Below are 27644 nucleotides of genomic sequence, written 5' to 3'. Positions count from 1 at the left end.
CAGAAGCCAAAGCCCTGCCGTTACCATAGAAACGACTCGCGGAGTATGGGAGATGCCACAAGCGACTCGCAATTGGTCACCTCGGATCATTGTTCCGTCCCAACCTCCCCTATGATTTGTTTCATGTATTGCCCGTCTTAGAAGCTGCAACATGATTGGCTACCTTCTACATTCGCGGCCCGCCTCTGTGAGTAAGCGCTCCCAGCTGCACACACGTCGGGAAGAGTCGTGCGGACGACGTTGTATATTAAAGCGAAAGCTTAGTTGTTTTCAGGAGTAAAAAAGTTAATCTGCGGTTGACTGTTTTTGGAGTAGTACGCTTACTTGGAAATTCACAAAGTGGTGGGAAAGTTGGGAGACATGTAGAGACTTTTTGATCGCCGGTATTGTAGCTTGACGATGGAGGAGCCAGCGATAAGGCAAGGATTAATGTTAGCCAAATTAACGCTTTTTGGGGAGGATATTTTTGTTTTGTTTACGTTGGGATAAAACTTACGTTTTAAAATGGCGAGTTAAGCTAAGAGTCTTGTTCCAAGAGTGCGGTGGTGTATGAGAAGTGCGTCTAAACGTGCCTGAGTGTAATAAAAATGCTGACATGAATCTTTGCAGAGAGTTTGAGATGTCCCTGTCAGACGGTCCCTCTGACGACGACGACGAATTCCCGTCGACTTTACCCACAGATGGCAGCCACAGTGGGAGCATCCGCAAGGTCAGACACCCACACTCTTACATTCATTTCAAATAAAAAAAAATACTGGATAAGTAAAATTAGAATACAGTCCACGAGATGATGCTGTGTGGCTTCACATGGGGATCTTATTGGACCTGTAATTAAAACTAAAGAACATGAAACCTGAATGTCATCGATAATCATGTAAATTGGCAAATGTAAACTTTAACTTAGGGAACAAAGAAAGTTAGCAGCAGGGATAATACCCACATTATTGGGAAAAAGAGCACATGTTTTCGCTGACCACATTTTCTGAGTTTTGACGTAGTGACCATCCCAATACATCAGAGAAGGGCTGAACTGATCTAGCTCTATATTTACATACGGTATACCTTGGTTTCGTGTAGATGTTCACAGAGTGCTGATCGTGTACCACTGTTAAATTATTAGTCTGTAATTTATTTATTTTTATGAGACTGTGTGACATCAGGATCCCCTGAAACATTGCTTTCCTGACATTGTTAAATAAAATGTAACAAATAAGTAAATCACAGAATATACATTTACCAAACTGTTAGTTATCACTTTTACCAATAAAAAAATAATAGATGATATATAATCTTTGCATGCTGTATTAACAGCAGTGTGTAGTTACTTTGCTTACTGTATGTATATAATAGTGTGTTTTACCAAAAACCTCTTGGTGGTTGCTTTAGTCATTAGCTGGGTGCCACGGTTGCAAGTAGTGTACCTGGAGGATTGTGACATGTCTGCAAACAATTCCAAACTACTTGCCAAGTTGTCTGTGAAAAGCAAGAAGCAAAATGAGTGAGCATTTGCCTTCCAAAAAATTTGCAATTTTTAAAAATGTGTTTCTTTCAGCAGTCAGGCAGAAGTTTCACTGTTGAAGGCAAATGTTCTTTGCCTCCTGTTGGCAGTTTTTCACGTTTTCACAAGTTTCTCTAACGCTTGGAGAGTAAACAGCAAGTGTTTACAGACAGTCAGCATCTTCCGTGCGCCAGTCTGTTAGTGACCAAAGCAATCAGAAGTACGATTTTCAGTCTTTGTAACCTGCCCTGTCGTGGGAGATCAGTTCAGTTCACTGGAGGGTTACTTGATGTGCGCATGTTAAACAAACTCCTTTACTGGGAGGTAAAGAGATATATGAAGAAAAAGAGAGAGACAAACATAACAACTATATACTGTTGAGATTCCTGGAAGAGGGATAGAGAAGAAGATGGAAGGAGCAGTAGGGCATAAGAAAAAGGGAGTATTCAGCTTGTTTACAGTACAGCTCCGCCATCTGTCATGTAACTGTACATTTGTTTACCTCAGAGTGTGAAAGTGTGCTGTACTGTATGACACATGTCTGGTTTTAGTGAGCACACAAATTACCAGCTGTGAGGCAGTTCTTAAAGTATTGTGAGCAAATTGCCTTTGTTGAAGCAAGATTTTAAAAAGCTGTTAAATCTTCAAACACATGTACAGATCCTGTTAAAGTTTTTTATCTTCTGAGAGAATGTATGTCCTCTGCTTTGTTGTGGCACAGTATTATCATGTTAAGCAGTCACAATGACCTTCACGTGTTGTCACGTCCATCATCTCTATGCTATACTGGGTTTGTAGTGCGAAGTAATTCTTTCAGACTGCTCTCCACTGGCAGTAATGACATGCCATGGTGCCATGGTAAAACTGGGGTTGGTGTCATGTGAAAACAGGAAGGCTTAAAAAAAGTAATTTCTCACTGCGCCGCAGTCTGTTTGAGATTTATTTTCGATATATTAAATCTTATCCCCACTGTGGCTGTGTCTCTTACGGTTTCTTTTTTTTTTGGACAGGATAATTTCCATCGGGGAAAACATTAGTTAGCTGGTTGTAAGTCTGCCAACTGCTTCCAGTACTTCTTACTCAGATCATACAGCATGAAGTAATGTTGTCACATTTGCACAGCTGTTCTGTGTTTTCTTGGGCAGACTGCCAAAATATATTAACAGCCACCAAGTATATTTGGTAGTCTAGTGTAGCTGTCTTTTTTTTAAGTGTTAGGTTTTTCAGCAGCTTCCATGATGGATTTACTGGTACTACATCAGTTTGCTCCGGTTTTGCAAATTCATTAACTCAACCAGCCCTGAACCTTCCACTTTGTGTTTCTCTAAGGCTCGATATCATTCAGCTTCCTCTCCAGACTCCAGTGTTTCTCATACAGGGACTTGATAATGATATTAGTGGAAGTTCACATGCCCTTACCATCGTGTTTCTTTACAGTCTGGTCCACTTGCCAGTTTCTTTTGTTGCTATCTTTGATATTAGTCAGCTGCTTGAGTTTCTCATCCTGTAGTCAACTGGATGGTTTTAAACTGGTGTCTGGAAGTATCTGTGTTGTTCTTAGAGCAGCAGTCCCCAACTTTTTTGCGCCACGGACCGGTTTATGTCCGACAATATTTTCATGGACCGGCCTTTAAGGTGTCGCGGATAAATATAACAAAAATAAAACCAGTACTGGTACCAAAAAAATAGAAGATTTAATCATAAAACATAATTGAAAGACCCAGGGAAACCGAGTTACCGATAAAAACGATAACCCCATAACCTTTACACCCTTATAACATACAGCATCATTTACGCTATTGCTTGGGAAAGGGTTTGCTTTCTTGCCGGTGAGTAGATTAATTAAGATAGTCTAATTCTGTGGGAAATGCAACTTTTGTAGTTGGTCATTCAGTAATTCTTTTACCTCCTCCATTTCTTTATTTCATCTGCAGGGCTGTGATCCTTTGGCTCAGACTCAGCGCAGTAAGCTGCAGCATCGACGGGCTCGCATCAACCAGCAGATCAACAAGGAGATGCGTATGAGAACTGGAGCGGAGAACCTGTTCAGGTGAGACATTGCGACGGATCAGAACATTGCACGCACAATTTTTATTTTATTTTTAATTACTTTTCTGTTGTAATGTTACACGAGGGCAGCACGGTGGTGCAGTGGTTAGCACTGCTGCCTCACAGCAAGAAGGACCTGAGTTTGAATCTATCGTGTGTGTGGAGTTTGCATGTTCTCTCCAGGAACTTTAGCTTACTCCCATAGATAGGGTGGTTGCAACCCGATATCACAATAGAACTTGAAATAGACACAGCAGTCCATGGTGTCCATTTCACGTACATGCGCACAGATGTTGCAGTAACGGCAGAGGAAGATATTTTATTTCAAGCCAACATGAACATAATCATGGAAAAGCATTTTAACAGACATTATTAACATTAACAGTTATATGTATATACATATTAGCTGCCTAGCTTAATCAATTTTGATGATTAAGGACCCTGGAATGTACTTCATACATTTTTCTCACTACCGACTTCGTGGCTTTAAATAGATTATTTCCTCCTTCTAGTAATGCAACATCTGCATGCGTGTCTGTTTCACAGTTTGGAGAGGCAAAAATGGACACGAATCTTCTTGGAAATAAGTGATGCAGTGCTGTAGTGTTGAGCTGCTTTTCCAATCCCATGGGTAAAAAATTGTGAAGCTTTGTGTTTGTCAGCTGTATCACAGTTGCTTTAAATGTAATGTATATTCACTCGTCACACAGCAACTTTTTCTGTTTGATTTTGTGAGAAATGCCATTCAGGTGCCATCTGTGTTGTCGTCTTTGTTAGTTGCCTCACATTTTTGGTTCAGTCGGTTGATGGGAAAAGGTCAGAGATCACTCCCATCCTAAAGAAACACACACACCAGCACCACCCAGTTTTACAGCTCTGTTTGTGTTCACTGTGTGTGAATATGGCTGTTTATGTGCTTGTGCTGGTTTATCTCCTCCCTGTTGTGCAAATTTTTGCTTTTTTTGTATTAATGCTTTTTTCAAACAAAACAGTGAGTGAACACTGCATACTTTGGCAGCATGAGCACCACTGAAGCTAATCTCCCAACTCTCTGAACCGCTGGCCCTGTGTCTTGAAGCAGCCAGTTGTCATTCACACAAACCAGAGAGTTTTACTGGTGAGGAAAGTGAACGAAGTTAAAAATGAAATGTTCACATAGCATCAAGGTCTTGTCTCCGAGGACATTGGCATCATCCTTGTCCAGTGTCTCTCCATGGCTCTCCTCTATATTCTGTCTCCTCAACTCATTCTCAACACGTCCATGTTTATTGCCCACTCAGAGGTAAATTAGTACAGAGCCTCAGAGTATATGCATGAAGTATGTGGATACATTTGCTCTAAACCTCTGCCGTGGCAGTTTTAGAATGTTTAAAGTATGAGCAGACCGCTGTGCAAAAGTCTCTGGAAAGACATGGGACATGCTGCTGCTCCAGGACTATTCGGGAGGAGGAGTAGCCACTTAATTAAAGCAAAGAGCTCCTTTCTGCTTCCTCAGTGGTGCCGCATTAAAATCTAATCTAATCAAAATAACCATGTTTTTAATTTAAGACAGACTCACTGTTGTCTCAGGACTTGTTTTTGCAACAACTGGTAAAGTTGAAAAAAATCTTTCTTCTTTCTTTTTTATTTACTCTGTACTCTGTATTATTTTATTGTATTATTACGATGCTTCAAAATGCTCCCATAAGTTTAGTGAGTGTAGAAAACCACAGCTGGTATGGGATTAATAAATTACTCTTTTGATGCCCTATCTGTCGTTCTATTTGCAAATTCTTATTTCATAGTCAAGCCAGTTTGAGTGGCCTGACTGCAGTGGCTGTTGCTGTTTTGTTTTCTAAATGTTTTAAAGGATGAAACAGTCCTTAAAGTAATTACTGTGTAACAGGGTGTTAAGTTCTTTTTATTTGTCTTTTCAATGTTTCCCTAGCTCCACATTTGACCTATTTAGGCTCTTATCCCGAAAGGTGATGACTCAGTTTACTGGATATAAAACAAGCACTCTCTCCCGTTCTATTGGGACGCCCGGTCACATAGACAAAGACCCCCACACAACCCGTCAGCCTGTAATCAGCTAGCTTTGTGTCTGCCCCCGTCCTGTTCCCATGCAGAGATTCCCAGCGGTGCTCTGGCAAGCTCATCCCCCACTTATTTGTCTGGTGCTGTCAGACCTTTTTTTTCTGTCCTTCTTTTTCCAGTCAAGTGGAACACATAGACACATGAACACACACATACACAAAAACATGTAGCTTTCACTTGCACTTCACTTGTTGTGAAACTGTTGTGGAACTGTGTCATGGTATTAGTGCTGGTGTGTGGGAGTTGATGTTTGTGTGTGTTTGTATGTAGGGGGGTTTGGGATGCTAATTAAATACAGGGGAGGGGGTGTCACTAATCAGGGTTTGTGATTGGCTAATGAAGACGTCATGTTTTGTGCTGCATGTAGGAGCTCAGCTGAGGGGCTGTAATGTTGTTTAAACATCATCCCAGTGACAGGGGTCCATGCAGACCCCAGAGGTCTGCAAAATATCTCTGCATGTGAGATATTTTTCTTATCTCACAGGTGCTTTATATAATTTATTTAAATTATTTATTTAGAAAGAGGGGCAATAGATATTAATGAACATTTAAACAAATGTAAATATGCCAGATTATAGCCTTGTGCTAATTTCCATCTGCAGACCCTCTGGCAGGTTGGTGTTAAACACAAGTTAGTAAAAACATACAGAGACACTATTTACAGGTCATGTGACAAGGACTATTGCTCAGTTTTTTAATGACTTTGTCGATCAGTTTGTTCTTAATGATATCAGAACATTGTTTTCTGTTTCTGCTTTGGTTAGTGCTTTTAAAATAATTAAAATGTGTTATGGCCACAGGAAAAAAAACTTCTAACATTTAAACTTCTCTGATTCTTCATCTCATAAGCAAGAAATACTTGTGTTACCCTTCCGGAGCTGCAGCATGTTGTGTGTGTAAGTGGATGTGTGTGAAGGGGATATTTGGCAGCCTTTTTAATGCTGACTAATCAGATTGGCCCTGGCTTGATCCTACATATCGGCGTTTGTGTGTGTGAGACTGGGAGAGGCAGTGACAGATGAGGAGAGAGGTGAAGCTGAAGTGGTCTAACTGGAAAGCTTAACCTGATTTAAAAAGTCCTCAAAAGTGAGCTTCAGTTGTGTGTTTGAACTGAGATTGGTCATGTGTTAAAGGATAACATGGAAAAAGTGCCACAAATTTTTCAAATTCAAAGTGATGTGAGTGTTCTGGTAACAGGTATATGCAACTGAAGCTGAAGTGCTATTTCAAGATAAACACTCAAACATATGTTTTTTTTAGCTCTTTACCGCTCAGCCATAAAAGGCTGATGGGGTGTTGTAGTCATCCCTCCAGATGGGCAGCTGGGCAGGCTGGACACCTAAGTTTGTGATAACTCAAGAAGGAAGTCACCTAGGATTTTCAAATGCCATAGGTGCATCTACCAAAAACCTCGGATGAGTTTGAGTCTTAGTGACCTCAACCTAAAGGTCAAAGGTGAGGGGTAGTTTTCTGAAAAGCTTGTGAATGTGATAACTCAACAACAAGGCGACGTAGGAGCTACAAATTGATATCATCGATGTATCTCCTAGAAATATCTGAGGATTTTGAATCCTCAAAGTCGAGGTCAGAGGTTTAGTTTTCTGAATTTTTTTTGAATATGATAACTCCAGAATGCGACAGTGTATTCATATTCATACCACAGGTGCATCTACTGAAAATCTTGGATGAGTTCGAATCTCAGTGACCTCACTCTCAAAGTCAGAGTAAGTTTTCTGAAAGTCTTGTGAAATCGATAACTTGAAAACAAGGCGACGTGGATTTTGTAGAAACATCTCCAAAACTGACACCAGATTTCCCGCTAAAACAAGATACAGAATAGATGGGGTGGATAGATGGGCCAGAGGAAATGTAAGTAAATTTGATGTTGCAGGCCTTTATTTTTTCAGTTCATCTAAACTCAACCATTTCTTCTACATTTCTGTGAATTTGACACAGTGCCCATTTTGATGCATTTCTCTCCTTCATGGATAGAATGTCTTTATGACTGCAAAGTCCCAATAATTTTGTGCACTGTTTAGGACCAATAATGGAGGAATTCTCTACCACTTTTCTAAACAACAACATTGTAAACTAGAGATGCTTCAGATTTCCGGGAACATTGTGTACCCCATAGAAGTATGAGCTGGCATTAGTCATCGACCCTCTCATTGTTTTTGGGGGGTGAACCGGAGAAAGTGAATCAATAGTGGTTGACAGAGGGAGGAGAAGGTGGAGAGAGCTGCATAAATTAAAGAGAGGCTTTTTTTGCCTTCACCCCATCCTGAATTTATGTTCTCAGAAAAGTTTGCTGCATCCACTAATACTGAATGAAAGTAGCAAGTCAGTTTTTAGCTGTGTTGTTCTAATTGTGATACTGGGCTCTACGACAAAGCAGATTAGGAATCAGCCCAAGTACTGTTTTTAGAAAGCCCACAAAGAAGTATTGAGAACTGAAAAACAAAACAAAACACCTGGACGTCTTTGTGTTTTATTCTGCAGGGCGACAACCAACAACAAGGTGAAGGAGACGGTGGCTCTAGAGCTCAGCTTTGTCAACTCCAACCTGCAGCTGCTCAAAGAGGAGCTGGAGGAACTTAACAGCAGCATGGACGTCTACCAGACAGACAGGTGCACAAATGCATGCGTATTTGTCCCATTAATTCCAGGCCGTGCTTATTAGACTAATGATCATTATAATTGGGGAAAACAAGCATCCATTATATTTTTGTAGTAACGCTGGCACTGGGTGTATAACCTCCTTGTACTTGGATATTTGTGATGACCAGTCCTTAGAAATGTTATCTTTGTTTTTTAATAATAGGATGGGGTTTAAGTCAAAGTTGGGTTTCAGTCACATTTATTTAAACAGACTAAAGGAAAAAAGCATCCACATGTGTGTCATGCATTCTGTCACAGCCATAAGATTTTTGCCTCCACGGCTCCGTCTCGTGTGAGGGAAAAATCCCCTGATTAGAGTATAGTCAATAACCCTGTGGTGGCAGTGTGCACATTTGTTGTTATTGTGAATGGCAGTAGGTAACTGTGGGGGGTGACAGGCTTACTGCTTGGCTTTAGCTTTGCTGATTAGCAGGATGAAGCACTGACAATAGTGCTCGCTGGTTTTGAAAACAAGCAGATGGCAGCAGCAGTCATTGCCGAAACCTACACTACCTCTGTTAATTTCTTTTTGTAGTGAGGCTGTCAATGTTCCAATGATCCCACTTGGCTTAAAAGAAACCAAAGAGGTGGATGTCACTGTTGCTATCAAGGTGAAGTCAGCATCTATCTACCTCCTTCTCTTTATTTATCCAGTTTGTTGTTCTTTTCAAGAAAAACTTGTGTTTGAGTAAAAGATTATTGCAATAAATGTATCCTAATAAAAGTTACTGAATCAATGTTTTTAAGCTTATTTTACAAGCAGTGTTTATATTTTTATGCTAATTTACATTAGTTGGCCTGACTTCTTTTCATTACTTGTTCATTACTAAACATTTGACACAGATGGGTAGTTTGATGAAATATCATATTTTTGTGCTTATTTGCTTTCCTTTTTCCAGATAGTATGGAAGAATAACCAAAATCATCTTCATGTGGACACGTGAAGATAATTTTTTTGTCACCGTGTCTCTGTCTGCCTTCACAGGACTTCATATATGAGCACTACGGGGAGGACAGCTTTCTCTATGACAAGGAAATCAAAGAGCTTATGGAACTTAGACAGGTTAATAAATTCACCCATACAGTTTGATCCAGAGTAAACATTCTGCTCATCATGGGTAGAAAAACAAGTGGAATGAAAAGTATTGATTTATTTAAAGTTGATGTCTCTTTTAGGCTGTCTGTAGCTGACATTAAATGAGTGTTAACATTTAGTTTATTGATTATTCAATCAGGCCATGCGTACACCCAGTCGAAACCAGGCCGGTCTGGAGCTGCTAATGGAGTACTACAATCAGCTGTACTACCTGGATCAACGCTTCTTCTCTGCTCAGAAGAATCTGGGTGTTCATTTCCACTGGTATTATATGATAGCATAATTTAAATACTGAAGGGTTATCATAATCATTAACATGCATTTTACAGTATGTGCAATATGCAGTAAAATAAAAATGGGCAAAGGAACAGTTTTTTAAATGTGCACTTTAGCCGTGTTGTTACTACATCCTGGTGCCTTACTGCTGCTCTCTCTTTCAGGAGAAAATCGAAGCATTCAATAGTTGTTTTCCAGGGACAGATTTATGTAATGTGACCATAAAACCATTTTTCCAGAATTAAAATCTCATTTATGTTTCTAAGTGGTTGGCTACAAATTTTAGTTGAGCTTGAAGGTGCTAATTATGAAGCAGAGCATGGATGGCAGTGTCTCATTCCATGACTGTAAAAAAAAAAAACTTAAGCTTAATAGAAACTTTGCTCATTGGTGGTTCCCTTTTCGTTTGTCATTCAGGTATGACTCTTTGACTGGCGTTCCATCGTGTCAGCGTGCGCTGGCCTTCGAGAAGGGAAGTGTGTTGTTCAACATCGGAGCCCTGTACACGCAGATCGGAGCACGACAGGACCGCTCTGCAACAGCTGGCATAGACCGAGCTATAGATGCTTTTCAGCGTGCTGCAGGTAGCACAATGGCAAAATCATACATCAAAATACTTGATTTCTCGTTTTGTGAGCCTTCAAATACGAGGGGCTTGTTTTTTACACAAAACAGCACAAGGCAATATAGTCCTAGTGCTGGGCCCAAGTCCAGATAAATAGGGAGAGTTGCATCAGGAAGTGCAGCTGATATAAAATCTTGACCAGATCAAAGATGCAGATCATAAAAAATGAATTTTTCATTCTGAATTTGTCGGGTCTGGGTTAACAATGACCGTATACTAACCCTTATGCCGAATGTGCAAACTGCAAGATAAAGGAGACTGCAAGGCAGTGTTCTGTAGATTGTAGCTAAGCATGAGCAGAGAGGGATAAAGGTGGTGAGCCATACATGAAGCTAAGGGAAAGAGTTGTGGAAGCTAGGTTAAGAAGAGGTTTGATCAGCGAGCAGCAGTCTGGCTTCGTGGCAAGAACTACACATGCAATGTTTGCTTTGAGAGTATTGATGGAGGTCAGAAAGAGCTTCACTGTTGTCTTTTTGGATCTAGAGAACGCATGTGTTAGGGTACCAAGAATAGGAAATGTGATATTGCATGAGTAAGTCAGGAGTGACAGAGAAGAATGCAACATGTAAAGAGGAGGGATAGTGGATATATTGTGTAAAGGATGTTGAAGATGAAGCTTCCAGGCAGAAGGAAAAGAAGAAGACCTCAGAGGAGCAAAGGAGGACGTGCAGAGGGTTGCTGTGACAGAAGACAATGCTAGGGATAGGGCGAGATAGAGGCAGATGATTCACTGTGGCAATCCCTAAAAGGAGCAGCCAAAACAAGAAGATTGCCATTAATATAACAGATTTTGTTGTTGTTTATAATCAGCTATTGATGATTTTGAGGTACCCAATCCTGTAAATTTAAAGCTTTTGTTCAGTTGTTTTTATTATATACTTTTGATATAATAAACATTGATATCAGGATGTTTGAATTCACATGGCTAATTGGTAATGTATTTATTGGTAATTTATTTATTTTTTAATGTGTAGGTGCATTTAATTATCTTAAAGAGAATTTTTCCAACGCTCCAAGTCTGGACATGAGTAGTCCATCACTCTGCATGTTGGTGCGGCTCATGCTTGCCCAGGTACAGGAGTGTGTGTTTGAGCGCATCACCCTGACCACACAGGACACGCACTTTACCTCCCAGCTCCGGCTGGCACAGGAGGCTGCACGGGTGAGTAAATATATATGTGCTTTGTTTGTGTTATTACCCTTAATGCCCTATGTTTAACTGTATGCATGTGTGTTTTCTGTAGGTGTCAGATGTTTACTTGTTAGTGCAGCAGACTATGACACAGCCTTTGATGAAGGACTACGTGCCATTTTCATGGGTGTCCATGGTTCAGGTAAAATCTGAACACTTCCGCGCTCTCTCCCACTACTACGCTGCTGTTGCACTCTGCGACCACATGTGTAAGTACAAAATTTACTCACATGTTCATTAGGGAGAGTTCATACTTCTTGTTTTGTAGATAACCTTCTGCCTTGGCTATATTTAATTTTGAATTAAAGCAGTACACTTGTGTCTTTAAAAAGTCTTAAAATCAAGTTGAAGCTTGTTACATACGTAAGACACTTTTTGCTGCTAATTTATAAACAGACTGTAATGTAATATTTTTTATCAAAGACTGACATTCTTGGTGGTGTGAGAGTGGTGTCAGACTGATCCAGCGGGCAGTGTGAGACGTTATCTTGTCTGTGCTTGTCATCTTGTCAGCAGTCTGTTAATGCCTAATGAGGCAAATTCATCAACAAAGCTGTTTTCCTCTGTCACCTATGGAGTACACCTCTGTCCTGTGTATCACCTATGCAGCATCAAAAGCACTGTGTTTTGAAGAAGAAAACTGACATTTCTAGTGATTTACCCAATAAACCTAACTTTATTGTATTCTTTTCCAGAGATAATGCTCACCTAATTAGCATTTCTAAACAGATCTTAGCTGTATATATTTTTCCATAGTGTTGGCAGGAGGGGAGGAAGAGGAGGAGGAAGCTGAGAAGGCCTTCCTTCAGTGCCATGCCAGTGTTCCTGCTGGGCCACAACTCAGCCAGGTTCTTCAAGATCCTGAAAAAAGACGAAAACTTGGTGAGTTTGTATTCATCACGTAGCTGCTATGAGCTGCGTTGTGCAAGCATCTTGAAAATGAACCAAAATGCTCATGTTATAACTTGAATAGTTATATTCCCATTCTTTGAAACCTTTATTTTTTTTAATAATAATTTCTGCTTACATGAAGGTAAGGCCCACCTGCGGCGTGCTGTAATCAGACATGAGGAGGCCATGCGTGTCCACAGTCTGTGCAAGATCCTGAGAAAGATGGATATCCTGCAGGATGTGCTCTCTGTCACACACAAACGTTCCCTGGACAAATACTCAGAGCTCGACCGAGAGGACGACTTTGATGAAATTGCAGAGGCCCCAGAGATACAGTGTGAGTGTCACGTATAATCGTAAAGTCAGTGATTACATTTTCTGTTTGATTAAATCATAGTGACTAACTGGCTTCTTTACCAGCTCATACCCACCAGAAACCAGACGTCATTCCACCCAACTTCTCCACAGTCAAGGTTACTGATATCTTCCAAAGACTGGTAAGTCCCACAGGGAAGAAATAATACACACTTGGCAGATACCTACCCAGGTTAGGTAACCATTAAAATTGTTTCCTGTTCTTATGCTCTAGGGTCCACTGTCAGTGTTCTGTGCGAGGGCTCGCTGGGGCCCGATGCGTGTGATCTGCCTGAGTAAGAGAGAAGGAGGACTGGGGCTCACGCTCAGAGGAGACTCTCCTGTCCTGGTGGCTGGAGTGGTGCCTGGAGGCTGGGCAGAGGTGAGATATACCCTGCACATCTAGAGAAGATTCTGTGAGAAGAAAAGATCTTCTCTTGTATTCTTGTAGTCTTATTTCTATTCTATTTTTATCCTCTCAAAAAGAATTGATGTGCAGTTTGATTCTAAGATTTAAATATTTTAAGACCTGCTTTCCTGTCTACTTATTGTATTATTATGGGGTCTACCTTACAATATAAAGTGCCTTGAGGTGACTGTTGTGATTTGGCGCTGCATAAATACAGTTGAATTGAACTTGATTAAGTAGTTAACTGCAAAAAAGAGCCATTCATTTGTTATTTAGAAAAGAGTTGTGATGGACATGAAGGAGACAAAATGCAATACACTTCCTTCTTTTGTCTCCTTCTTCATTGTGGGAATATATTGCGGGCCTGCATACTTGCATGGAAAAAATGAGGTCAAAACATGTAATTAAGATGAACTAATGATGTTACATGATGTGTTCAGGAGGCTGGACTGAGGGAAGGAGACTACATAGTAGCAGTAGATGGAAAGGACTGTAAGTGGGCCAAACATGGTGAGGTGGTCCACATGCTGAAGAGCTGCAGTGACAGAGGGGTGGAGATCAGTGTGGTCACATTACACTCACATGATACACAGGTAAATATGTGTATGAGCTATGTAGGGTATTCATAAGCATGTAGATTTCAGATAAACTTCCTTCGTAGAGACGTAGAGAACAATAAATTGTTGCAAAGCTTTTTGGTGGCATTTATTTTTTGTTGTTTTCCATGGATGTCTAGCCCTTTTCCAGCATAAGCAGCATGAAAAGGCCGTGCTCAGTGACCTTTTTTCAGAATTTACCCTTCTGTCTCTCTGATGGATGCTTTTTACCCCTCACCTGTAAAATGCTGAAACAAGGGAATATGAGTGTTTGTCATTTGATTACATTTGAGCCATCTTCATACTAACCCAGTATTAGCCTGAAGGCTCAGGGCAATGCTATACTTTATTTTCAAACCTTTGAATCAAAACTGAAAGTCTCTTCTTTGATTCCTTAAATTGTGGAAATATCTGTGGGGTTTGTCTGCTGTTTCAGTGGTTGTGTACCTGTGTGTATGCTTTTTTGTTTCTTAGCAGGTGGAGAGGAGGGCAGTTATGCTGTCGCTGTGCAGCGACAAAGAAAACACTCGGCATCGTCTGCTGTCTGGGGCTAAAGGCCAGAGCTCCGCCTCTTTGCTGAACTGGAACAGGAAGAAAAAGAGGGAAGGCAGCACAATCACAAAAAGACTTGGAAGCGCTTTCAGTTTGTCGTTCGGAAGCATCCGAGACACTGAGGCCATGTACTAAGAGACGACTTCAGAAGAATCACTCAGGGAATAGCAGCGGAGCACACGGTACAAGTACAGCAGACACAAAGAAACAGCCTCTCCTGAGTTGAGGAGGTAGGTGATGATGCAAAGCTGGGACAAAGGAAAAGAAAAAACATGTATAGTCAAGGAACACGTGCTGTGCCAGGTTCTTCTTGCACACTCCAGCATATCTGACATCTTCGTCAGTTAATCATTGAAATGTGATGTTTATTACTTTTACCCATTGTACAAAAGTGAATTTGAAGTATCACAGAATTGTGTCCTGGCATCTTTCTAACAGAGACTGCGCAGTAGGGAAGTCGATAGTGGAAATATGTCTGTAATTTCTCACCTGAAGTCACTACTATGAAGGATCTGTTTGCAAATGAGCAGCACAATATGGCACTGCCCACATCCAAGATACCATGGCTTCACTTTTTGGGACTGTCTACATTGTACAGGCCTTGAACAGTGTCCCCAGTTCCTACACTGGGGTAACCTGACTTTGAATTTAAATTGCATGTTTAGGAAGAATGTGGTGGCAATGTATATAAAGTCAGTAAGTGTGTGAGTAAATAGATGCAAATTTTCCACAGGGCCTAGCAAAGTTACATTTGTAGAATTTCAATGAGCTTTATGTCATATAAGTGCAGTAGCTACAAAAATAAAAGCACAAAAGTATAAAGGGAGCAAAATAACAGAACTGAGGCTTCTTCTTAATTAATTTCAAGGCTTTACAAACATACATGCTTGCTGTGTTGAAGCTGACAGCTGTACAGTACCCTTCTTTATGGACACACTTTAAGTGTTCAAGCACTGTACAATTCTGCCTGATACAGCTGGCAAAGTTATTTGGTAAGAATAAAGAAAAAAAACAGCTTCTGTCAGAGTGTAGTGGTTTACACAAATTACTTTGGGGTTGCGTCAGAAGAGATATCTGGTGTAAAAACCTGCCAATGTGGTGCTACCCACTGTGATGATCCCTTGTAAATACAGCTGAAAGTAGCTTCTCTAAATGTTAATAATTGTTGAAGAAGATAGAGCAGAATTAGCAAGGAAGCACAAAATTTCTTGTACTGTATTCTTGATGGGACCGAATAGACCAGCAGTCACCTGTGATTAACCACTGAAGGCCTCCAACGGTTAATCTGTTCACTTCTGACAGAAAGCACATTCAGTTTTTAATTGATTAGGATTAATTCAGCCAGTCAGTTCAACCTGGATTTATTACTAAAAGTGTCATGTTGGAATTAATCCTTAGATCATTTTTTTATGTTTAGTTTTATCATTTCTAGGTGACTAAAGCACTTGAACTTTGCTCTGTTTTCTAATGTAGTTTTAGTATTTTGAATGCACTGTGACAAATATTTTGTAAATGTAGTTTCAGGTTTTACAATAATGCCTATGATGTACTCACATTGAGAGGATGTGTGTTTGGATGTCAAATGTGATAGAGAGCGATCATGTAGGAAAAGCATGACATGAGGTGTGATTACATCAAAGTCCACTGTGTTTAACAATGTCCAGCCACTGTACTGTATGTTAGAAACAGCCAATGTTGCATCTGTAGTTGTAAGAGCTGTATTGAGAAAATGTTTCTTTCTTTAAATCAATGCTGTTTGAACTTTTTGTAAAATTTCGATACAACTTGAAGTAGCATTTTGTTCCAGCTTAAAATGAATGTTATTTGAGTTTGTCGTGTTCACTGTTACATGACGCTCCATAGTCATGAGTGTGGAAAGCATGAGGGGACAAGAGCAAAAATTAGTGTTTATCTGGGTCTTGTTTCGTCTAGAAAATCTTAAATATAGTTTTAAAAGGTCTGACAACTTCCTTCACAATGATGATATTCACATTCCTTTGAAAATGAGCAACTTTTGTGCCACTTTTGACAGTAAGAAGACTATTCGAGATGCGATACCATGATTCGTGCATCCACCAGAGTATGAATGTTAGATAGAAAGAAAACACTTAAGCATAGAAAAAATTGCTTGTATGAATAGACATGAACGAGGTACGTTGTATAAAGCACTTTGATTGCTCAGCTATAGTAGAAAAGCACTATATAACAACCAGTCCATTTAACATTTACTTTTCTCCACTTGTGTTAGCACAGAGATGCTAATTTCTTTCCTCTGTTCACTAACATCAACTACTCCAGTTTCTGGAACTGAGATAACAGTTTCATTTTCTCCATCCTGTATTTGAACATTCTTGATAACCCGTTTTTGACCCGAGGCTGCCAGAGAATCTTTCCTCCATCCTGCTTTTGAAACATTTTTTAATTCCCTGTTGAGACACTGAGTTACCAAATATGCTTCTCTACATCCTATTTTTTCCATTACATTTCAGTTCACATTGTCAGCAGGTTTCCAGATACACTTTCCCTATTCTACTTGTTATATTTGTCTGCTTAATTTGTATTTGTTGAGCATTCTCCTGTACTGTGTTTAGCCCCAATAAAATTTAGCAATTACATGTTATGAAATATAGCATGTCTGTCTTCTGAGACATGCAGCTTGTGGGGATAGGTTAATTGGATAATCCAAATTGCCACTAGGTGTGAATGTGCGAGTGAATGTGAGTGCGAATGGTTGTCTGTCCCTGTGTGTTGGCCCTGCGACAGACTGGCGACCTGTCCAGGGTGTACCCCGCCTCTCGCCCTATGACAGCTGGGATAGGCTCCAGCACCCCCCCGTGACCCTGGAAAGGATAAGCGGAAGTGAATGGATGGATGGATGTATGGGAAATATACTCACACCCCTTATCAGTTCAGGTGCTGTAGGAAACTGGTTCAAATGAAAGAACGTTGCTACAATCCAGCACCTGATTTCAGCTCTCTGTTTTCACAGCTTAAGCAAGGCCAGTGTACATCTAGGCCACGATTTTCTTCCATCTTCCTTCACTCGAAAGCTAAATCTTTGTCAGAAAGTATTACTCAGTGGTCTTATCATTGCATTTCCGTTCTCTGCAAGCATTGTTGCATGCAGTTATGTGGTCAGATGTGTTTGATCAGTAGTGCTCTGACTACAAATGGAAACCAGGTGGGATTTTCTGCAGTATGAGATCTTGTTCCTTTCCTTCAGATTACACATTTATATGCAGGAAATGCAGATTGCTCCTCAAGCAGTCTACCTATTGTTGATGAACCACTGCTGCACGGCTTTGGTTTACTTGCACCCAATGTTGATAAGTTAAACTTCTGATGCTTTCAAATCCATAACACCCTGTTTCTTAGGGATCAAGCCATTTCAGACAGAAACCACTGAGAAACGTGACCACACACATCTCCACAGTTGCCCAACAGCACAATTACGTTGACACCCTTTGCCAGCTTCAATGGCAGTTTTTAGGGCCAGCTGCACTTTCAGCAAAACACATAGCACTGCACAAATGCCAATCCAGCCAGTTTTATGGCAGAATGCGGTTCTACACCAAACGACCCAAGTTCAGTCAGAAAAGTTTCTTCTAGCCAACATCAGCTGTTTTCAAATTTGTTCGGTAGTAATAGTGGCTCTTTTCCAGAGGCATAAATCATCAAGAGATCCATTTTCATTCACGTAGACAATCCAACTTTGTTTGACATAACCATCTTAGACAGAAGCAACTGCTGTCTTTGACTTAACATGACTAGATTTAGAAATTTGGTTCATTTCATCCCAAACCTGCTTTTGTGAATTTTCAGTCACTCCCTATTATGTGAATTAAAATGTGTACCATCAAAGTGTCACTACTCATTACAAGCCTTCAACATTAGATTCATTTCTCTCACTGTCTACATTTAACTTCCGATCCCCGATCCTAACGCGTCATTAGCATTTAGTCGGTATACAATCACAGCCACCCCGTGCAAATCCATTCTGCTTTCTTTGGGGATCTGCCAGGGCCAGAAGCCACTGCTGACTGTTGAAGAGACGCTGGCCTAACTTGTTTCGTTTGGAGTTAGTAAAAGTTGAGATTAAGTTAATAGAAATTCATTTTTTTCCTTGTCTGTACTTTTTTGTGTGATTATTAAGTAAGTCTTAAATTGGCTTTATAATTGTATTTACAGCTCCCAGCTTAAATTTAAGGTGTTGCAACCTGCAGATGCACTACATTATTTTGCAATGACATAGATTTATGTCTGTTGACTATGCGTTTCTATCACTACAAAAACTTTGTTTATGGCATTAGAAAAATAGATTTGAACTCTTTGAAAATACTTTTTAAATCTTTTTATTGTGATTAGACCCAAATACGTTTTTTTGTTATGTCCTCTCTGGCTTTCCGTGTGTGTGTGTGTGTGTGTGTGTGTGTGTGTGTTTATTTGAATAAATGCTTGGAATTGACTGTTTTAAGAGAAATGAATTTGTGTTTTTGCCTGAATATGTGACCATCCCTAATACTGCATTTGGGGATTTGCACAGTACTTTTTTCCTTAAATAAATACAATAAAAGTGAATAATGACCTGCTGCCATTCTTACTGTTGCATTTACTGTAACACATGCAGTAGCACGCATCATAGAACCATGATGCATTGAGCCACAGCTTTTAATCTTTGAATTCAGCTGTTTTCAGTCTCATAGGGGGTCGTGTGATTGGTGGTCTTTCCCTTAAAATATAAAGCACCTTAAAGTTACTGTTGTGAATTGGAGCTGTATCGATTAAAATTAATCTGTACATTCAAATGCATTGTTTCATACAACTCAATAAATATCAGCAAATACAAAGTGCTCCTATGCAGTGTAGCGCAGTCTGCTGAGTATTCTCTTTAGTATCACTTATCAAACTCCACCTTTACACAGCTGTATTCTGGCTGGAGGGTTTGAAACCAGCCACAAAGGCTTATGTCATATCTGCTCTTATACTACAGGGTAAAGTTGGGTACATCCACAAAGCATACCAAACCTCAGAAGCAGCAGCACAGGTTACCTGCCCACAGCTTACATTTAAAGAAAGTAAATCTAGTAAAGCTAAAACAATTTTGTACATGACTCATTTCTACTTTCAGTTATTTCTAAATTCTGCACCAGAGCCTTTGGTGCCTCACTTGCAAAGTTCCACTTTAGGCCCAGAATATATGTTTATGTCATTTTATGCAGAGACTGCCCACCTCTGCTGCACTGTTGTTAAGGGTGTTATTATGGAAGTTTCTGCTAAATCCATCAGTGTTATGTGTCAAAAGGAAGGACACACGTGAAATGTTTCCATCACTGTTAAAAAAATAAATGAAATCTGTCATAAATATTTGGTTAATGTGAACTCTAACGTACAGTAACAGTTGTATGGAATGATACCACACTGATCATTAATAAGTGGTCAGTCACAATCCAGGCTGTGAAGACTTTCCTGTTTGCCTCAGTATTGTGTTTAAAGTTTTTCTTCTGGTTAGAACGCTGACTATATAAACAGGTTACAGTTTTGAAGATGATTTATTACTTAATTGGATTCCTATGAACAATGTTCTTCTGCTTACATCACAGTCTGATATGAAGAACAAGACAAAGTGAGAACTATTTATTATAGAAGTGCTCACTTCAACATTATTTTCCCATTGAGGCAAACTGACAACACACAAGATGTGTAGTAAATATTGAGAGAAGCTGTTTGCTTCTTTAAGTTCTTTTTTCTGTAATTCACAGCTGCTGCTGGAGACTGCACACACAGAGCAAGAAGCAGCTATATCCCACTGGAGCATGCTGAGCAAAGAAGCTTGGATATCTTTGCGACTGTACACGGAGACCAACAGTTCCTCAGCAGGCTGTTTGGTGGCAACTTCAGTCCATCTCAGGAACTCGTGGAAGGGTTTGCAGGCCCCAAACCGCTCTGCTCCAGCTCTGCTATGACTGACATGTGCTTGAATTCTGCAGGGTGGTGGTTAAACATCTCCACCAATCGGTAAGTCTCCCGTCTCTGGGTGCCGTAGAAGAGCTGCACCTGGTTAGCCAAACACTGAGCCTGCTGGACGGTCTGTGGAGATGAGGGACAGATGTTGAGGCCTTAAATACACATCAGGTGTGACACACTACATCCGCTGCATCGCTGTATTTGTGAATCTCTCAAGAACATAAAACCTCTGAAGTCTATTCATATAGGCTCGTATGTGGACTTACTATGAACTTGGGATCCATCTCTGCTGTCATGAGCACGATGCCCTTCTCCTCCTTCAGGTCTGGGTAGTGGTATAGGATCAGCTGACTGGGAGCATTCTCACCCAGCGTCTGCACACAGACACCATCAGGTAATTTACCGTGATAAACTCAAAGTGGAATTACGAGAGTTTGGGCAAAGTTGCTGTTACTGTAAATAGCCAAGCATGAACAGATCAACTCATTTCCAAAAAACGTAATTGCTAATTTCAAAAATGTAAAGAAACAAAATAAAGACTCTCTTTCCATCTTTTATGGTTAAAAATACCAAAGGAAAGGTGCCAGAAGGAATGACTCTGTAAAGCCTAGTTTCACAAGCTCCGGAATCCAGAGAGTAATGACCTCTCCCAGAAGCATGTCAAGGTGTTGTAAGTCTGAAGCACTTTACCTGGACGTTGATGAGGGAGGTGAAGTGGAGCTCGTGTCGGGACCACTGACCCACAAAGAACTCGTAACCCTCTTTCTGAGGCAAAGCGTAAAGGAACTGAGATGAAGGAGAAACAGAGAAAAGTCACCGAGGTGACGACTTAGAAAAAGAGGGGAAAAAATTGGGCTGCCTGAAAACAGAATAACAGCATCATGAAAGTCTTGATGATCAGATGGTTAATGAATAATCACAGGTATGACAATTTAAAGTTTAGTACTTTGCAGCTATTCAGCCAAACTTTGTTGCTGCTTTTGAAATACCCCTCAATCACTTTCTGCAGCTTTTTTTTTTTCTTATCTTCAGTATTTTTATTCCTTCGCTCCGAACTTTGGTCAGTGTTGCTGTTATTAAAGTGTTCAGAAATAACGTTGGCTTAGCTTCCATAGCTTGCTGCATTGATCTTACCATTGGGCAGGACTGTGATCTGCTGAAAATCATCTCATAGATCTGTGTCTGCAAATACAAGAGAGGAGAGAATATTAGATCATTATGAACAGTGCTTATCCCAATTTAATCTGCAACTATAAATATTATCTTAATGGCATCGTTGCAGTGTTAGAGTGTTATTATCAGTCAATACCAAACTGCACAGAAAAGCCCCAAAGAAAAAAAAATCTGCAATTTAAATGTGTAGATGAGTCAAAAACAAACATTCTAGGAAAGCAAGCACTTTATTTTTTTCCTGTGTTATTACTGACACCATGTCAAAGGAACTCTCTGCATCACTGCACAGCTTGTCCTTTTGCTTGTACATCATATATGAGTTAGCATTACCTAAATAGCAATGAGACCACAGACTGTATATAAAATATCATCTTGCCCTGTCAGACAGCAGATCATCTTCCTCCATCTCACCAAACATCCTTCATTACATCCATGACTCTTCTCTCTTTTCTTCCTGCTCTGCACACGTCCAAACCATCTCAGCTTTGTTTCCAAACATGATCTGTGCCTCTTATGCACTTGTTTCCAATCTTGTCCATCCTGGTCACTCCAAGTGAATCTCTGCCTCCTGTCTTTAGTTCGACCATCACAGCAGGTCTCACTCCCATCTTGTAAACCTTCCCTTGCTCATGTCCTTCTGTCACAAATCACCCCTGGCGCTCGTCTCCACCCAGTCCTGCACCACAACTCACATACTTCTCTATCACTGCTGACCACCTCATGCAGTACCATCGAATTTTTTTTTTTTTAAAGTATTTGTATAAAATATCACATCATAAAAATTAAACCCGATGCTAAATTTACAAAAACCTGCATTCTCTTGCATGGACAGCAGGGGGTGATTCCTCCTACTTGGTTTGGTTGTGAGGAAGAACATGGCCCTCAGCTTTGTCACTCTGTGACCTAAGTAAACACTTTTTTGGTCAGTCTGTGGTCTCAGCTCCTATTTACAAGTTATGCTAAATAAAGCACAAAGTTCATTTTGGAAATTGAGCTCATTATTAGAATCAGAAAGACAGATAAATTACGCTACGTTCATTGGCCAATTAGTTAATCACAACTGTTTAGCCAATGAGCATGTTGTGTCACTTGATTTCTCTGTCACATCCGGCGTTTAAAAGCACATCTTTTCATCAAAGCTCACTGAACCATCAGATTTACTCTAAAGACTAATAGACAAAAACAAACAATCAGAAAGCCACCAAATATGAATATTATTTTCACATTTAAATCCAAGCAAAAAATAAAGGAGATAAAAACATAAAGCTCACTGGGATGATGGCGCTGACTGTATCCTTGGTAGAATAATACTTCATCCAAAGCTGAGAGAAAAACAGGAAAGGTGAAAACAGTTTCAAAAGGTTTCTGTACAGAGAGTCTGAGGCTGATGTGCACAGGCCAATCCCACACAATCACCTCTGCAATCTCCTCGCCTGTCTTGTCCTTGATCATCTCCAAGTTGAGGATGGAGCCCAAAGTCTAAAGAAAACACATCACAGTCTGAGACAACAGCAAAAGGGGAAAGTGACTTGAGAACCTCACTGTAATCACTTAAGTTGCTAACCAGCTACTGCAGTCACTCACAGCTTGCAAGGAAGATGCTAATGTGCCTGCAGACACTTGTGCGATACATGCCAAGTGATGTAAAACAGTGGAAAGTGCGATGTAAACCAGAAACAGAGACAATTCACCTTCAAAATAAAAGCTGCAGCTTTTAAAATGCTTTGCTTGTAGTAGTTAGACATAACTCTTAAATTGAAGGCGAACTGTCTCAGTATTCCATTTGTGTCCTATTCAAGATCCACTGCTGCCAACTGAGGCCTAAACCTCTTCTATCTTTAGCTCACCTTATTCTTTGTAAAACCTCCTGATGTTGCGTCACCAGCTGCCATCTTGTCCCTTTTTTCCAGCTGCAAAGATTTCCACAGCAAAAAGGAAATTCACTGACTACAACCAGACCATCCTAATGCAAACCAGTTACACACATCTGAATAAAATTGTCTACGCAACAACACAATTGTTAACAAGTGGTTGTTAGAAACGAAACAGTTCCTAACTAGTCCATTGTCTCATCATGTTGTTCAGTTGTGAACCCCGCTGATACTCCACCTCCTGCTCCATAAAACGGACAAACTCTGCCTGCTTCGAGTGTCCCAGCACTTCCTTATTGGCTTCATGCCTTTTCTCCAGTCGGGTCTTGTACTCCTGCGGTTTGGCACTACAGAGGATTCAGACAAAGTCAGTGTAAAAACAAATTAACTAACTAGCTATCTGTGTTTAATATCACTATTCTATCATGACTGTAACTGTACACATCATTATCATCTGATCACAGTTATTATTTTCTTCAGGAACTTTTGATGAAAACATTAAAACAACCAATAAGTCAACGGTAACAGTGGAGAGTGGTTGTAGTTATACTATAACCCATTTTCGTGGGGCTTTATAATGATAACATAATGAAACAAGTAAACTGTTAAAAGCAGAAATTCATTCACTATCTTCCACTGGGTACTATTCCAACAACTCTCAAAGTAAACAAATGATAAAAGATTCACATTACATTTATGAAATGAATTCAATGGATATTTTTAATATTTATATTTCATATATACTACATGCTGGATTTCTCCTGCATTTTCACACGCCGACCCATTATAGTTTAACAATAGATATTCATATTAAAAACATATCAATAAATAATATTAGACAACTTCACTGTGGGTGAAATCTTTGAAGAGATACTCCGTATACCTCAGCGTTAATGTGAAACTGTAAACGACGGGAAACCTATCGTTTGTAAGGGGGTTGTGGTGGTGGCTGACCTGCGCAGTTTCTGGATCTTGTCCTGGTACTTGCTGTAGTACGGATTCTCCTCTAGCTCGGGCTCCTTCCGCACCGAGAAGGCTCGGAACTGGACCGGGACCAGCCCGGGGATCAGCGTCCTGATGCCAGTGGCCCTGACCGCTAACATCCCCCGGTACAAACATGACATTTGCACCATTGCGGCCGCCATCTTTCCATCGTTCCCGTCCCACATCTATAATACTCCGGCGGAGAGAACGGTTTACATATTGGTTCCGCTAAAAAAACAAAACAAAAAAACAACAAACAGTTATCGCAAATAAAGTATCGACTTGTTTCAACATGTTTGTACTTGGACTACCCATTTACACCACAATAACAAAGTCATGTTTTTTAGTAGCAAAATATGACTTTTTACACAGAGAGAGGGAGAGAGAGAAAATTACAACTTCGTGTTCATAAAATGTGTAAATAAAGTAAAACTAAGTAAAATTAAATGAAAAATTAATAGTTCACAACACGTAATCCTTTAAAATTCATCTTCAAATATATATAGGTATAACTACTGGGAAGATAAGATAAGATGAAGGCAATCCATGCGGGTTTGTGTACATTTTTACAATGCTTGTATCTCTAGGCAGATGATCTCAGAGATAAGTGGACGCCTGCAATTTCCATCCTTATGTTACAGCCATTCCCTTAAAAGCTGGAGGATTATTCTCGTTATGTATCTCCAAATGTATCAAACAGCAGTGGTGAAAGATGAACTGCTTTAAGTCTGATACCTGTTCTGACACACTGTAACCTGTAGAGGTCACTGTTTACTTTCAATAAAAACTTCAGTGTTTTCACTATACATCAAAGCAGCCTTTGTTATATTAATGCCCTCACTTACTGAAGACTATCAGCTATATAATAAACTGCTCCAACTCCGAAGAGTCACTTACAGCTCTGACTTCCCTCACTGTCTGTAAATACAACACACACACATTATCCATTTGTGTGTGTGTGTGTGTGTGTGTGTGTGTGTGTGTGTGTGTGTGTGTGTGTGTGCTGGCTGTAAATTTAATGAGATGTGTGTTTCCATGGTGACTGTCTGAGTGCTCCTGTGTTTACTTTCCACAGCCAATCATTTTTCAATCACTAATCAATAAACAAAGCAGTTGGGAGCAGTTCACAGCAGATGATTATGGCATGCGTGGTTGTGAGGTTATGTGTTCATGTGTAGCAGATGCTGCATAACATATATAAGAGACAACACTATTAAGGAGGTTAGCTCATTTAAATAAGAGATGATGAATTCTGAAGATTTTTTTGTTTGCAGGACAAGTTTTTATTGATTGATCCAAGACAATGTTGCTGAACGTCTTTAGGGGAAACTGTATGTATACAGTTTATGCACACAGCACATGTGTTTAGCGCTGCTAGAAGTGAACTTGGTATGTGTTGTTGGTGTGTTGTGATTTTACAGAAAGGCAAGAAGCAGAGGTAACAATCACCACCTCCTTTAAAAGAAGAAAAATGCATGTTTGCCACTTTTTAAATACCTTATTAAAACACAATATTTAATGACTTTGCGCTATCTCTCAATATTTTATGTATGCTATGTATCTTGCAACTTTCTGTTCTCTGCATAGACTCCTTTGCCTGAAGAATTGTAAAATATTCTTATTTCTATAGTTGTTATTAAAATCTTCACTATTATTATTTCATTAGTCAATGAAGAGTGTTGATGGATTTAATTTTTTTCCTTTAGTAAAAGTAGCGTTGCAAGTCTATGTAAAGTCCTCAGCATGTAGCCCAGCACATGTAACTTAAAGCATTAAAGGTAAAAGTACTTATTCTGCAGAAAAATGTTTCCCATTAGTCTTACACAGGTTAATATTACTGTTGCAAATGTGTAAGGATGGTCTTATTTTAAATGTTTTATATAATTTGTTTTATCTACAGTATGAATTCAATTCTATAAAATGTTATTTTTGTGGTATGGGTGACCTGTATTATGTATAAAAGTGGTGAATTAATGAATTCAGATAAACAAACCTACAAATTGATTATTAAAACATATCAATAACATTTTAAATCTACAGAATGACACATTAACTGTCAATATCTGCAGTGGGATTAAAAATATTAAAGAAAACTGATGGTGGTGTATTTGCAAAACAACTGTGCAAAACAACGTAATAAAATTCCTCTACACTCTACATTTCGGGCAAGGTCATTACAGAAAATTTATTTATTTAGATGATTAATCACAGAATAAGTTTGCTTGGTTACTTTTTAGCTGCTAGGTCTGTTTTCACACACATGCAATGTGCAGTCTCTCACATGCAAACTGTAGCTGATCTCAGAACAGTGAAAGCAGAATCAGGACAAGCTGCTCTTTTGCTAAACCGACAAGAGGTTTATCCACAAGAGCACGCACAAGCAACCAGAAAATGCTGCTGGCCTCTAATGAAAACGACATAGTCAAGCAGAGTCAAGCTAGCTTCTAACTGCAGCCATTAGTTACTAGAAGGAAGTCTGCAAAGAGGCAACGTGAGATGTTTTATGTGACAGAACATTGTTTGAGATGTAAAATTGAGATTGATGAGATCTCTTTCAATAAAAAGTTTTTTTTATTTTTTACTTTTTTTATTTTTTTTACTGAGCAAGCACTGTTGTATGAAAACTGCAATCTAGATGGCATCAAACTGTCAGGAACACACATAAAAAAAAACATCTAAAATTGCATATTGAGTTATACATGGAATATTTTCACCTCGTTAACAAGCAGCCTGCAAGTCTTTAGTGTTCTCTGCTGTGCTTTTATTCAAAGACTTAACAATAAAAGGGTTTTAAAGTAAGAACAAATCTTGGAGAAAAGGCAGTTTTTGGCAGTGTTGACTTAATTTTTTAGGTCTGTGAATAAATACAGTCACTCACTGTGCTGTCATGCACAGAGAGTGGCACTTCCTCCTTTCTCACTGACCTACTGCTCTCCTCCGCCTCCTCATCTCTTGGTCTCTCTTGCTCTCTTTGTTATGGGGGTCCTGCATGGAAGATGTATATTTTATGTGCAGCTCTGGAGGCTTTTACCATTAATTATAGAGAAACACTAAGCTCTCCATTTGCCGGACAGATGTTATTTTTTACTTAAGGAGAGAAAGGGGACTGTTCCATAATTCAGAGGTAATCCCGCTCACCAGAGAACAAATAAATAAATGAATAAAGAAAGAAAGAAAAAGCAAAAACCACAAACATTTGGTACACTGCTCCTGCGTGCTCAACACAGCAGCATGCACAGATTTCCTCCACAGTGTTCCACCTTTAAGTGCCTTCTGCGTAATAAATATGGAACAGCTGCTCCATCATTTCATTTTTTATTCAACCTCGAAGTATTTCTGAAAATCACAAACACACACACACACACACACACACACATTGT

General features: G+C 39.7%; 2 protein-coding genes across 4 annotated transcripts; one reads left to right on the top strand and one right to left on the bottom strand.

Moving 5' to 3' along the window:
* Positions 1 to 24: 24 nt before the first annotated feature.
* rhpn1 (rhophilin, Rho GTPase binding protein 1) lies at positions 25 to 15268 on the top strand. Of its 3 annotated transcripts, none has more exons than XM_005944139.2 (16): positions 25 to 187; positions 610 to 709; positions 3433 to 3548; positions 8123 to 8251; positions 8817 to 8892; positions 9267 to 9344; positions 9517 to 9641; positions 10071 to 10237; positions 11253 to 11440; positions 11523 to 11679; positions 12227 to 12352; positions 12504 to 12698; positions 12782 to 12858; positions 12951 to 13097; positions 13565 to 13717; positions 14195 to 15268. In XM_005944139.2, the coding sequence occupies exons 2-16, from the start codon at positions 620 to 622 to the stop codon at positions 14405 to 14407; spliced, it is 2037 nt and encodes a 678-aa protein (XP_005944201.1). In that variant the 5' UTR covers positions 25 to 187; positions 610 to 619; the 3' UTR covers positions 14408 to 15268. The 3 variants fall into 3 exon arrangements, with proteins under 3 accessions (XP_005944201.1, XP_042084221.1, XP_005944199.1); XM_042228287.1 differs by lacking the exon at positions 25 to 187 and adding an exon at positions 202 to 419 and having other exon boundaries at positions 14198 to 15268; XM_005944137.2 differs by lacking the exon at positions 25 to 187 and adding an exon at positions 202 to 419.
* A 3340-nt stretch (positions 15269 to 18608) lies between these two features.
* atpaf1 (ATP synthase mitochondrial F1 complex assembly factor 1) lies at positions 18609 to 24480 on the bottom strand. Its single transcript, XM_005944140.3, has 9 exons — positions 24235 to 24480; positions 23519 to 23627; positions 23257 to 23319; positions 22826 to 22888; positions 22681 to 22731; positions 21371 to 21418; positions 20927 to 21022; positions 20503 to 20610; positions 18609 to 20359 (listed from the first exon to the last, which is right to left on the bottom strand). The coding sequence occupies exons 1-9, from the start codon at positions 24447 to 24449 to the stop codon at positions 20177 to 20179; spliced, it is 936 nt and encodes a 311-aa protein (XP_005944202.1). The 5' UTR covers positions 24450 to 24480; the 3' UTR covers positions 18609 to 20176.
* Between the last annotated feature and the right edge of the window lie 3164 nt (positions 24481 to 27644).

Source organism: Haplochromis burtoni, unplaced genomic scaffold (assembly GCF_018398535.1).
Source record: "Haplochromis burtoni strain Fernald_Lab_line unplaced genomic scaffold, NCSU_Asbu1 Contig_316, whole genome shotgun sequence".
NCBI lineage: Eukaryota > Metazoa > Chordata > Actinopteri > Cichliformes > Cichlidae > Haplochromis > Haplochromis burtoni.
This window is presented reverse-complemented; position numbering and strand designations above follow the sequence as displayed.